At 44.8% G+C, this 14123-nt stretch overlaps 1 protein-coding gene across 19 annotated transcripts in view; it reads right to left on the minus strand.

Annotated features, from left to right (window-relative positions):
* The window catches only part of CARMIL1 (capping protein regulator and myosin 1 linker 1), a 314309-nt gene that overhangs the window by 12656 nt on the left and 287530 nt on the right, over nucleotides 1-14123 (minus strand). For all 19 annotated transcript variants that reach the window (XR_011995658.1, XR_011995657.1, XR_011995656.1 and 16 more), the window contains 3 exons: nucleotides 8956-9385; nucleotides 2095-2176; nucleotides 583-795 (listed from right to left, as the gene is read on the minus strand). Coding sequence is in view for 16 of the 19 variants with exons in the window: in XM_072728997.1 (XP_072585098.1) it covers nucleotides 583-795; nucleotides 2095-2176; nucleotides 8956-9385 (725 nt within the window). In the remaining 3 variants the exon portion in view is untranslated. The remainder of the gene's footprint in view (nucleotides 1-582; nucleotides 796-2094; nucleotides 2177-8955; nucleotides 9386-14123) is intronic.

Here is a 14123-nt window from a genome sequence, read left to right on the forward strand (position 1 = left end):
TAAACAAGAGTCAGAAAACTTTTTCTGTAAAAGGCTAAACTGTCCACATTTCAGGCTTTGCAGGTCAAACGGCCTCTATCAAAAGAACTCAGCTCTGCTACATTAGCACAAAAGCAGCTGGAGACAACACGTATACAGATGGCTTGGCTGTGTGTCGCTAACGTTTTATTTACAGAAACAGGCCCATAGTCTGCCAGGCCCTGTTCTAAACCCTAAATCTTTCACAGAATATTCGTGGTGTCCACCCCTCATGCAAGGCCTTTTCTGAAGCATCTGTAGACTCTGGAGGCAGTTCTCAGATAGCCCAACTGAGCCCTGCAGATGGGCCAACCTAACACAAGACTGTTTTCTCTTTGGCCCCCTAACCTGGGGCCTGAATGCAGGGATAGTCCCAGAGTCCTCGCGCCTTGGTGTCAAATAATGAAACCCTTCAGCCTTTGTTCCTCTGGAAGCCACTGGCGAGTTTCTGGGACCCCTCCTGTGGAGCCCCTGTGGCCGTGTTCACCAGCAGCTCCTGGAACTGTCTGTGGGGTCCTGATGCAGCTAGCCCTGCAGGCTGCCCCTGCCCAGCACAACCCTTACCAGGCCGTGAGGTGGTTCTTGGTTTCTGCGGGATGGTGGGCCGCGCTGCCAGGCTGGGTTTGGGGGACTGCAGGAGGGGCTTCGGGCTGGTGGGTGTGCTGGACGAGCTCCGGGACCTGGAGCCCACATCCACTTTGGGCTCTGCTTTGGCATTCTTTTCTGGTGTTCCCAAAATGAAGCGGTTCTCCGGAATGCCTGGGTGCAGCTTAGGCACTAGTGAAAACGGGTACAAAAAGCACACTTTATTTTAACATTCAAAGGTGAGGGGCACCTGGGTGGCTCAGTGGTTGAGCATCTGCCTTTGGCTCAGGGCGTGATCCTGGGATCCTGGGATCAAGTCCCGCATCAGGCTCCTTGTGATGAGGCTGCTTCTCCCTCTGCCTCTCTCTCTGTGTCTCTCATGAATAAATACATAAAATCTTTAAAAAAAATCAAAGGTGAAAGAAACAAATTATTTAGAGCTAGGAGAGTTCTGGTCTGTCTATTCTGTCTTTTCTCCCCATGGATATTTCAGAACTGAACCATGCCGTTCTAGCATGCTTGTAGAATCTAAACACGCTGCTGGAAGACTACAGCTCTTTGTGGAAAATCAATGAACTTAGTGCTACTCTTCTGATCATTCCTGACTACTCCACAGAACCTTAAGTTCAAGCGTGTCCATGTCCATACTAACATGTGGAGAGGATACAGTGCTTAATGCATCTGAAGCACTCATATCTTTCTCCGATCTGGCACGAATACAGGCAGGTATGACCATAAAACTGTAGGTGCCTCAGTTCTGGACAATCATCATCAGGCAGGGGTCTGGTTGCGGGTCCTCAGTGAGGGGAGTACACTGACATCCACAACCTCCCATTTAGCAAGAACTGTGGCAAAGGCTTCAGGGATGTAATCTCATGCCCCACCCTTGCCTTAAGCTGTTGCCTTGCTGTTGCCTTAAGCACGCAGACAACCGAATGAAGCAAGATGGTTAAATGTGAGCTACATTCCAACTCTTCCTGCAGGAAGACATTCCAGCACAACACGGGAATTTCAAACAGCAAAGTGAGATTTCTGATGCACAGTTTGTAAGCCACCCTCTGGTTCCCATCAAAAGTGTCTTATTCTTTACCATACCCAAAAAGTCAGAGGGACAAAGGATATTGGATATTCATGCTGAAAGGAAGGGACACTCCTTCATATCAAACAAATGGACCTTCTACCTACCATGTGTGGCTTATTTTTAACATCAGACATGCCCCTCCCCCCACTCCTCGGATGTCCACAGTTTGAGAGCTCTTATCAGAGGCATTTCTTCCCTTTGGGAGATTGGAACTGGTGCCCCTTCCAGGCACACAGCTCTGGGAGTGGGAGATGCCGCTGAGGTGGAGCTGCAGCGGGTGAAGGGATGTGGCCTTTAGGTGCAGGCTGACAACACATTCTCCTCTCTCATTTCTATTTTTCTTCTGTCAACTATGTGTGACTCCGGAACCAGGAGGGAAAGTGTTCTTCCTTAGGGGGTGATGGTCTTACCTGCACCACCTCCATCCAAACGTTCTGTGCTGCCCAAGGCCAGGCTGGAGGAATCCTGAGAGATGGCATCATTCCCAAGCTTCTAGAAAATTCAAGCACACAGCCCCAGCAAAGTGCATATTTATTTAAAATGTAAGAAAAGAAACAAAGCAGAAAATAAATGTCAACAAATAATGGCCCCTTTACTGTTGTCACACTGTGTCCCACCTCTCTATGTCCCTGGGTGCCTGCTCCTGGGACAAAGCTTGGAGGAACAGGTTCTGTTCTGTGTTTATAATCAGGGTTCTGGGGTCTGGAGTGTGGCCAATGCCCCAAAATGATCCCCCTGGTGACAGGTACATGGGCTCAGGGGAAGCCAGTGAGCTTGGGGATCGTTCCTGTCTCCTGTGTTTTGTTTTGTTTTGTTTTTTTGTGGAATACCTATAGAGGCTCTGCAGCCCTGATGCTCCAAGCAACAAGGGTACTGACGCTCTGTGAGTTGACAGGATGGTCTCTCCAAGTTAAGTTCCCAAAATCAAAATTTGAAAGCAGTGGAAACCTTTTCAACTTCAATGTACAGGATAGGTAAAAAGGGACTGTAATAGGCAGGGCCTTTGTTGCCACTGAGACAGAACCACAAGACCACAAGACACAGATTTATCATTTAGAAGGCAATGGACGAACAGGCCAGAATTAATTTAAAAAACCTCAGAGCAGGGTGCTTGGGTCGCTCAGTCAGCTATGCATCTGCCTTTGGCTCAGGTCATGATCCTGGGGTCTTGGGATCTAGCCCCACATCGGGCCCCCTGCTCAGCAGGGAGTCTGCTTCTCCCTCTGCCCTTCACCCCAATCACGCTCTCTCAAATAAATAAATAAGATTAAAAAAAAAAGAAACCCAAAAGTTTCAGGTGAAGGGGTTTATGACAGCAAAGGGGGGCAAGGTTAGACACCATCATCTCAGGAAAGGAGTGATAACTAGGGAAGCTAGGACTTGGCCTCTTCCTTGCAGTGCAGAAAGTCCACCTAAGAGGGAGGCATTTAAATACAAAAAGTCATCCTAAATGAAAAATCAAGGGTTTGCCTAATAAAATCGAAGTACTCTGTTGACAAAGATGGACAGTCTACATCCACCTCCTGTCTAGAAATATAAAGACGGTGGGCAGGTAGACCAGGAGGCTGATGACTCCTAAGGCAGCCTGGCTTTTAGCCTGTCCCTTCCTGCTCAACTCATACTTGTGCTTCTGACAAACCAGAAAAGCATGTATCTGGTGCCAGTTACCAGCTTTCCACTAGTTTTGATGATACAGGAGGTGTTATCTGAAACACAGCTGAGATCTGACTCATGCATGACATTTATTGACTGGCCACGGCCATACACCTGCCAGGAGTGGCAGCTCCCGGGGAGGGCAAGTACACTGCAGCAATGCTCAGGGCTCTCTCTCTCAGCAAGACTCTGGGAGTTCCCTTAGGGGAGGCCACTGAGCAGGTCTCCGAGAAGAAATGTGCACATGAGTTCTACAGCTAGAATGGGCACACTGTTTGGTGTTCCTATGTTCCTACAGACAAGTGATCCCAAGGAAAGGGAGTCCTGTGCCAGGGCTGCAGCCAGGAAGTCCCTGCCTGGACCAGCAGGGGGTGTCCAAGCCCATGGACAGAGGGAGCAGTTCAGAGGCAGGGCCTCACCCACACTTGGCCTGGCATCCGACAGCCTCTAGAAGGCAGAGGCACTTGTAGTTGTGCTCAGATGCAGATAAGAAGGTGGACTATTCAAACATGGTCAGGATGAGACTATGTCAAGCAAGATGCCAGTGCACAGATTTAAGGCCTTTCAGCGCCAGGTGGGCACCTGAGAGCCAATGCCTCCTTGCACTTTGCACCCTTCGCTCCTCGCTTGCCTGCATTAAAAATATAACCCAAAGAACAGTTTTTCTTTTTCCTTCCCAGCTTTCTGAGGTAGTTAACACAAAATACTATAAGGTCCATTGTTTTTGAGTGCAGGCAGCTGAGGAGGTGGCCCTAGAAGACGGGGCCTCTATGCATTCAGTACTTGTTACTTACTCTCCTTTGTTAAAAAATGAGAAGTACCATAGCTTCACTTTCACGATTTTTTCCTTTTTTTTTTTTTTTAAGATTTAATTTATTTATTTGACACAGAGAGAGAGGAAGCCCAAGCAGGGGGAGCAGGAGAGGGAGAAGGCAGCTTCTGGCTGAGCAGATAGCCTGATGTGGGTGGGGCTCAATCCCAGGACCCTGGGATCATGACCTGAGCAGAAGGCAGACGTTTAACTGACTGAGCCACCCGGATGCCCCGTCCTGGTTCTTTTCTTTTAAATACATGTATTAAATGTGAATAGTGTAAAGAAAATTATTCAAGAGAAGAATGAAGACACCATAAATTTTACCAACAGTATACTGACCAATGAGGCTTATGTTGCTAACTTTTATAAAGAATACAGTCATTTTAGAGGAAAATATTCTTTTACTAATTTTAAGTGTCTTTTTTTTTCTTTTTTTTAAGAGAGAGGCAGAGGGTGGGTAGAGGGGGAATCTCAAGCAGGCTCCAGATGCAGTGCAGAGCCCAACAGGGAGATTGATCCCACAACCCGGAGATCATGACCTGAGCCAAAATCAAGAGTCAGGCGTACAACCCACTGAGCCTAGGTGACCCTTCTTATACTAATTTTTGAAAACCTTTCCTAATATTTTATTATTCTGATAGAAAATCCTGACTGGTTTGAATTTTCAATACGGGTATACCTCATTTTATTGCACTTTGCTTTACTGCCCTTTACAGATACTGTTTTGTTTTTGTTTTCACAGGTTGAAGGTTTGTGGCATCACTGCACTGAGCAAGTCTATCAGCACCTTTGTTCCAACAGCATTTGCTCACCTCACGTCCCTGTGTCACATTTTAGTAATTCTTAACAATATTTCAAACTTTTCCATTATTGCTATATATGTTATGGTGATCTGTGATCAGTGATATTACTACTGTAGTTGTTCTGGGGTGCTATGCACCATGGCCCCATAAGGCAGTAAACTTAATCAATAAATGTTGTCCATGTTCTGATTGCTCCATCAACCAGCCATTCCCCCATCTCTCTCCCTCTCCTCAGATCTTCTTATTTTCTGAGACACAACAATATTGAAATCAGGCCAGATAATAACCTGACAACAGCCTCTAAGTGTTCAGGTGAAGGAAGAGTTACACATCTCACTTTAAATCAAAAGCTAGGGATGGTAAAGTTTAGTGAGGAAGGCACATTGAAAGCTGAGAAAGGCTAAAAGCCAGGTCTCTTGTGGCAAACAGTTACCCAGGTTGTGAATGCAAAGGAAAAGTTCTTGAAGGAAATTAAGTGTTATTCCAGTGAACGCATGAATGATAAGAAAATGAAACAGCCTTATTGCTGATATGGAGAAAGTCTGAGGATTCCAAACAGAAGATCAAACCAGCCACAACTACCCTTAAGCCAAAGCTTCATCCAGAATCAGGCCTTGAATCTCTAAAGCTCCATGAAGGCTGAGAGAGGTGAGGAATCTGCAGAAGGAAAGTTTGAAGCTACTAGTGTGGATCAGGAGGTTGAAAAGAAGCTCCAGAACCAAAAAATGCAAGGTGAAGCAGCAGGTGCTAATGGAGAAGCTGCAGCAAGTTCGCCAGAAGATCTAGCTGAGAGAATTAATGAAGGTGGCTACAGTAGAATACAGATTATCAGCGTAGACATACAGGCTTCTGTTGGAAGAAGATGCCATGTAGGACTTTTATAGCTAGAAAGAAGTCAATGCCTGCCTTCAAAGGATAGGCTGGCTATCGTTAGGGATTAACGCAGCTGTTGATTTGAATGCTCAATCACCATTCCAAAAATCCTAGGGCCCTTAAGAATAATGCTAGATCTACTCTCCCTGTGCTCTATAAACGGAATAACAAAGCCTGGATGACAGCACGTCTGTTTAGAACATGGTTTACTGAATATTTTAGGTCTATTGTGGAGACCTCCTTTTAAAAAATTACTGCTCATTGACAATGCACCTGGTCACCCAAAAGCTCTGATGGAGATGTTGTTTTCATGCCTGCTGACACAATATCCATTCTGCAGCTTGTAGGTCAAGGAGTAATTTCAACTTTCAAGTCTTATTAATTAGGAAATACATGTTGTAAGGCTAAAGCTGCCATACATGGTGATCCTCTGATGGATCTGGGAAAGTCAACTGAAAACCTTCTGGGAAGGATTCACCATTCTAGATGCCATTCAGAACATTCATGATCCATGCAAAAAAGTCAAAATAGCAACATGAACAGGACTTTGGAAGAATTTGACTCCAACCCTCATGGAGGACTTGAAAGTGTTCAAGATGCCAATGGAGAAGTCACTGCAGATGTGGTGGGAATAAGAAGAGAACTGGGATGAGAAGCAGAGTCTGAAGATGGGCCTAGCATGGCTGCAATCTCATGACCACACTTGAATGAATGAGGAGCTGCTTCTTAGGGATGAGCAAACCAAGTGCTTTCTTGAGATGGAATCTACTCCTGGTGAAGATGTGGTAAAGATTGTTGGAATAACAACAGAGGATTTAGATTATTACATAAACTTAGTTGATAAAGTAGTAGCAGAGTATGAGAGGATTCACTCCAATTTTGAGAGAAGCTCTACTGTGGGGAACAGGCTATCAAACAGCATCACATGCTACAGAATAATCATTTGTCAATGTGGCAGACTTCATTGTCTTATTTTAAGAAATTGCCATAGCCACCCCTGCCTTTAAGCAATCACCACCTTGATCAGTCAGCAGCTGTCAACATGAAGGCAAGACCCTCCACCAGCAAGCTCAGATGATGGTTAGCTTTTTTTAATCAATAAAATATTTTAAAATTAAGGTATGTACATTGTTTTTTTTTTAAGACACAATGCCAGTTGCACACTTAGCAGACTACAGTATGGTGTGAACATAACTTTCTATGTACTGGGAAACCCTGAAATTCATTTGACTCACTTTATTGCCTTATTGTGTCGATCTAAAACTGAACTTGCAATGTCTCCAGGGTCCACCTCTAAGGATTTTTATTATTGATGTTGTTTTAATCAAACACAAGATGGCGCCAAAAGCTCATTACTAGAAGCCTTGAACAACTGAGACATCCAAGCCATAAGAATTTTGTCACTTCAAGCCAATTTATGTATCAAATCCACAGCACATGGAAAAAACCCTCTAGCACTTCCCATCTTTCTACCAAAAAGCAGCTGTTCATCAGTGAAAACAGTGATAAAATAAACAGCTCGTTAGTGAAAACAGCACGTTTGTTGTTGTAAGAAATGCTATAAAATGGTTTGAAATTTAAACATTTCCTTGGGTGATTCACCAATGATATGATCGCAGTGTTTATTCTGAATTCTGACTAGGGAAGGCCACATGGTGCCTGTGTCGGCGAATTAGCAGAGGGCAATTAGTTATGCGGTCCTCCCTTTGCACTTCCCTGAACCTTCTATAAGGGTCACTGAGTAAGAAGGGATCCATCACAAGGAAAGTACTGGATAACTAAGATTCTGGTGGGGTAAATGTGGTGCATAGCTGTAAAATCATGCGGGATGCAGGATTTAATGAAAAAAAAAATCAGCTGTTAAGTCAAATAAAACAGCGCTCTACACCCTGGCATATAATACAGTTTAATAAATCAAGGATTCAATGGGGTGCATTGTTTTATTCTGATACTTCAAATAAAGATGAGCAATCTTCCTTTCTTTGGGAAATCCAGTTATATAAACAAAAAAGAGCTCAGATTCATGTACCAAACCCAAACTCTGGGCTAACATGGATATGCTGATCTTAGAGATCACACTGAAGCTATGATCTTTCAAGTAGCTGCCAGGAGAAAGGAGAGATAATAGGGGGAAGGAAAAAACCCACAACGTCTATTTTAAAAGATGTTCAAAGAATAAATGATGAATTTAGTCAGATTTGGAGAGAATAGGACAAATTTTAAATGATCAAATTTTTCTTCATAGCAGTCTACAATATATCTCAATGATCAAGTATTCCATTAATTCTAACAGAATACCTTGACTTTCTTTCCTTTTGACTTTCAAATCTGGCAAGGAATTTTTAGGTTTAGAAAAGAGAATTATGAAAAAACTGAAAGGCAGATCTACTTATATATAATTAGAATGTTGGTTTCAGGGGCACCTGGGCTGGATAGCTCAGTTGGTGAAGTGTCTGCCTTTGGCTCAGGTCATGATCTCAGGGTCCTGGGATGGAGCCCTGTGTAGCTCCCAGCTTGGTGGGGAGTCTGCTTCTCTCTCTCCCACGGCACTGCACCCCCACTCCGCTCATGCTCTTTCTCTAATAAATAAATAAAATCTTTAAAAAAAAAAAGAATCTGGTTCCAGTATTTTTTTTTTTAAGATTTTTATTTTTAAGTATTCTCTACACTAGCCATGGGGCTTGAACTCACAGCCCTGAGATCAAGAGTCTTTGCTAGCCAGGAGCCCCCATGGTTTCAGTATTCTTATTTGCCTCTGGCAGCTCTATCTCTGGTCACCCTTAGGTCTCAGTTTGGATGCAACAGACTCTGTCTTCTCCCCAGATCTGAGCATTTCCCCACAACACCCGTCCCAGGCTCCTGACCTGCACAGGTAGACAAAGGCCAGCAGCCTCTCTCAGTCAGTGACTTATCATCAAGCCCTGTGGCTCTCAGAGGAGCGGGCCTCCGTGACAGAGGGAAAACCCAGACATGCCTCTGTAGCTCATGCTCTGGGTTCTTTTGGGAAAAGGCTTTGGTTTCGGATTTTTATTTAACTGTATGGGCTACTTCTGCTCATCTCTCGCCGGTAAAAACTGAGAGGGGGCAGAGCCACAAAGACAATCAGGTCAGGAGGGGCCCCCCCTCACCTTGTGTGCACTGGCCGCTCTTCTCTCCTGCTTGGCCTTCATCTCTGCCAGCAGACCGCTGCCCATCACCTGCACCCCATACCTGCGCCCGGCCTGTGGGCTGCTCTTGCTGTCACTCCGCTCCATCTTGCCCACATCCTCCTCTTGGCCTTCCTCCAGGGAGTCGGGCGTTTTTATCTCTTCCACCCGCTCCGAACTGCTGTTGTGCTCCACTGGCTTTGCGTCCTTCCTGGGCATGTCCAGGGCTGGACTTCTCATAGCCCCTTTGGGCGAGGACGGCTCGTCTGTCATCAAGACCGTCGGTGGCCGCTCAGATTTGGATCGAGATTTGATTAAGTTGAGAAAGCCACTCTTCCGAGAGTCTCGCTTCTTCTTTTCATCTCCTCCTTCACCAAGCTCATGGGACTCTGATCCTCTTGCTGAGGATCTCCTGTGATTCAAAAGAACAAATACTGTGGGGTTTCCTGTAATTATAGTTCTTGCAAGAATCAGTCAAAATACAAATAGGGAGATTGCTGCTTATCTAGCAGCCATTCTGAAGCAGTAAAAATTTTCATTTGAGGGGTGCCTGGGTGGCTCAGTCGGTTATGCATCTGCCTTTGGCTTAGGTCATGGTCTCAGGGTCCTGGGATCAAGCCCCCTATAGGGCTCCCTTTTCAGTGGGGAGTCTGCTTCTTCTTCTTCCTGCTGTTCCCCCTGCTTGTACTTTCTCTCTCTCTGTGTCAAATAAAATCTTTAAAAAATTTTTAATTTGAGCTATTGCGCTTGGTAAATAGTGTGGAATGTTATAGTCACAGGTCAGGAGATGGAGGAACCACCAATCAGGAATGGGAACCTGAAGGTGTAGGTGGTGGGCCTGGGGGGCAGAGATGAGGTATTTTTGTATCTAAATGTTCTAGTCAGTTGCCTCTCCACTTGTAAGAGCTTCTAGTAAAGCTGGCTCCTCAAAGACACAAGTGAGGGATGGCCTAATTTAATTTGACTGCATTGATAAGGGCCAGGTTTCCCCAGTGTCACCTGAAGTCCTTGCATCATCACTAAAATCACATCTGAAATTCCACCCTTAGTGCTAGACTCAAACAAGAATGTGGGTCCTTGCTTAAATATAATACCACTGAAAAGGGTAACAGAGAGGGTGAGCTCTTCATTCTGTATGAAAGAGAATATTCAGGAATGGGGGAATGGGCAGGGAAAGAGCAACTCAAGGGGCCAATTAGGTCTCATTGGTTCCTTTCACTTAGAACTGGCAGACACAAACCCCATTAGGTCCTCTGTGTCCCCGGTGACATCACGGCCAAAGGTTTAAAGAAAAAACTAAGGCAAAAGCCCCAGAGGGAAAGAAAGGCAAAAACAGCCAAGTCTGGAAGCCTAGAGAACTGAGAGTGAAAACAGACTTAATGGACATGGGAAAGCTGTCCCCTGAAGCGCTGGTAAGAGAGGCGAGAAGCATGGGTTTGCACGGAGCTCCAGGCACCCCTGGAAACAGAAGTGAAGGGGGGCTCCAGACAGGGAGAGAGCCAAGAGCCCATTCACTAAACTGTCAGATCCTCTCCCCAAACCAGAGACCAAAACTGCCCCTTCACACCCTTTAGGGAGGGCGAGGGGCAGCAGGACAGCTGAGCAACGTGTGCCATCCTGAACACAGGGAGGTTCAGGGGGAGGGCTGCTGACCGTGGCACCTCACAGTAGACCTCTTTGTCCTAAGGATTATTTTTGGCTAATTAAGAAGTGGCAGACACCAGAGAAACTCTGAGAACAGAAGTTGCTGTTTTGGAAGAGATGTTTATAAGAGAAATCTCCATTCATAAGGGTGTGTTCCTCTCAGCAGCAGGAAGGGAAGGAAGATAACTGCATTTCTGGAAACTTATCAATGGAGAAGGTATGGCCCTAAATGTGCATAACCACCTTACCCTGTTTATGGGCCTTTTTCTGGTAATCTTCCCACACTTGTTCCCTGTCCCCTAACCCAACATCTTTCTTTTGTCTTTAACTGAAAATGGTATTTCAGGTGGTGGCTTGAGCCATTTTGCGGGAACTACTCAGTTTTTCTAAGTCTCTCCCATGCATATAGGAGGTGTCCATGTTCTTGAACTTCTGTCTTTCTCCTGTTAATCTTTTATTATAGGAGTGTCTCAGCCAGGAACCTAGAAGGGTAGAGAGAACATGATCTTTCCTCCCCTACAATCACAAGAAAGCCTGCGTATTGGGGCAGTGATACTCACAGCCTCTTTCTCTCATTATGGATCCCAAAAGGGGACAGCCAGGTTTCAGCCCTCCAAGGAGTTCAAATTTCCCAACAAGCTCAAGAGAAATGACCCAAAGACTCTGATAATCAGGGAGACCCTCGCCCAACCAAATGGTCCAAGAAGGGGACCCTATAGGGATCCCTGGGTGGCACAGCGGTTTGGCGCCTGCCTTTGGCCCAGGGCGCGATCCTGGAGACCCGGGATCAAATCCCACGTCGGGCTCCCGGTGCATGGAGCCTGCTTCTCCCTCTGCCTATGTCTCTGCCTCTCTCTCTCTTTCTCTCTCTCTCTCTGTGTGTGTGTGTGTGTGTGTGTGTGTGACTATCATAAATAAATAAAAATTAAAAAAAAAAAAAAAGAAGGGGACCCTATAGTGAAGTCCATCAGTCAATAAGCCCTACTTGTTGCCAGGTGAACTGGAGGGTCCCTGCACCCTTGACCCAGCCCATCCCAAAGAAGTCGCTGAATGAGAAAAGATTCAAGGACAGACACACAACACAGTGGATAAACGACATAAGCAGGAAAGTTTATTAAACCAAAAGTATACTCTTGAGGGTGCCTGGCTGGCTCAATTGATGGAGCAGGCAATTCTTGATCTCAGGGTTATGAGTTCAAGCCCCACATTGGATGGAAAGGTTACTTAAAAATAAAGTCTTTAAAAAACAAAACTAAGTACACTCTTGAGATTTGAAAGTAGATAAGGTTAAGAGAGAGCCAGCTGTGGTGTATGCAGGTGTTTGGGGTTCTACTTTATATGTGCAGTTAACAAGAGAGTAGAATTCATAATTTGGCACAGGGAAGCAGAGTTTCCCACCTTTTCTTCTTAACTTGCTCAGGGGTTTCCTATCATGGCCCTGCCATCTTGGGCCTGTCTGGTGTGATCCAGCTTCTCATGGACTGCTGCCAGGACAGGCCTCAGACCTTCCCCACAGCTGGCCACCAGGCATCCCCTTAGAGCCTCAATGCTTCTAAGACATCAACTTCCAATAGCTCACTTATGTCCTATTTCATTTCAAATAAAAGAGGGGAAAAAAAAAAAAACCTGTTGTGCCATCAGATATGCGTAACAGGAAAATGTGATAGTGGGAGTGTAACACTCAAGGTTGGAAGATACAGCTGGAGAAATCTCCCAGACAGTGAGGCATAGGGGGTCGGGTAATAGAAGGAATGAGAAAATGAAAGAGAAAAGATCAAAATAAAATAAAACAAAAATTAGTGTATTAATAGAGAAAACACATAATTTGAATAATGGATGTTTTTTAAAAAAGAATACAGAGAAAAAAGGGAAGAAATTATGAAAAAAAAATTCAAGAAAAATTCCAGAACCAAAGGATATGAATTTTCAGATTGAAATGGCTCATGAGTGCCTAGCAAATGGGTTCAAACAAAACAAAACAAAACAAAACAAAACAAAACAAAACAAAACAAAACCTACCCAGAGTCAATCATCATACATTTCTGGGAACAAAGAGAAAATCCTCAATGTTTCCAGAAAAGACGAAAAACAAAAATATGTAACAAAGGATCAGGGCTCATGAGGACTTTGGATTTGTATTGGCCAAGGCCAGGCTGCCTCGAGATGGGCTGCTTTGGCATGGAGATTATTTTGAGTCAAAATGTCATCAAAACCTGACAGATTCCAGAAAAGCTCCTTACCTCCTCCTTGACTGCCTGAAAGAATTTAGCTAGAGGACCTGCTCCAGGAAGAGAGTTGTCAGCATAGAGAACTACATTACACTATGAGCTAGGGGTGGTGGATGGGGAAGAGGCTAGCAAGGCCTATTGGGTCAAGGTCCTCCATGTCCCACTACCTAAGTGACCCTGCAGACGTGCTTCCTGAACATTTACTCTTCCTGAGAATTGCATTCTTTCCCTTTGGAGTCCCAGACTGTGGCTCCCTTCTTAGTTCAGAATCACATATATGCCTCATTCTGCCTGACGGTCTTTAGAATTTCATGTCTGAGTGGCTTCCTGTACGTACACAATTATATGTTATTCTATCCTGTTACTCTTTCTCATGTCAATTTGATTCTAAGTCCAGCCAGAAGAACCTTGAAGGGGACTGGAAAATATTGCTCCCTGACAGACAGATTCTTATAGCAACAATAGAAGTTAGAAGGTAATAGGACCACGTTTTGAAGATTCTAAGATGGATTCGATCTAGGATTCCATACGTAGTCACACTGTTAATCAAAATGAAAGACATATCTGCGAGTCTCCAAAATACCCCTCTCAAGCTGCCCTTCTCAGGAAGCAACTAGAGGAGGTCATCTGCCAAAACAGGGGAATCAAAGAAGGAAGGAGAAGACATAGGCCAAAGGGAGCAGAAAAAGGACACAGGTATGCAGCACAAGGAAGCCTCCAGCAGACAGAGACAGGAGGTGGCAGGGCCATAGCAGGGAACTGGGCCCAGATGCCACATGGGTCAGGTAGGTCAGGCAGCCATGAGGGATGTGTTCCAGGAGATGAAACAGAAGATACCTGAACACGTGGAGAGGAGATTAATACTTTTCTTGCAGATGTATGGGACATGGCAGTGGACAGGAATATGCAAAAGTAAGCATATGTAAAGGAGATGATTATTAACTACAGTGAACATAAAATACTGTAAAGGAGAGCAAACCCAAAGATAATATAACTCAGTCATGAATATTCACAAGGAAAAGAGTGTGTGTGTGTGGTGAGGGGTGGGGGTGGTTAGCAGCAGGGTCACAGTGTATCAGAGCCAAATTATCATCCTTACAGTGAGAAGTTAAGTCATGCTTGCTTTTTAAATCTGAAAAACAGGAAAGAGCAAAGAATGTTATTAAAGAATATGGAAGCACAAATAAACAGCTAAGGGCATAGAAATTAAGTGCCTCTGGGGAATAGGTAGTAGAGAAAGAAACAATGGAATTTGTTTTTTTGTCTTTGTAGAACATC

This window comes from Vulpes vulpes, chromosome 12 (genome assembly GCF_048418805.1).
Source record: "Vulpes vulpes isolate BD-2025 chromosome 12, VulVul3, whole genome shotgun sequence".
Taxonomy (NCBI): Eukaryota; Metazoa; Chordata; class Mammalia; order Carnivora; family Canidae; genus Vulpes; species Vulpes vulpes.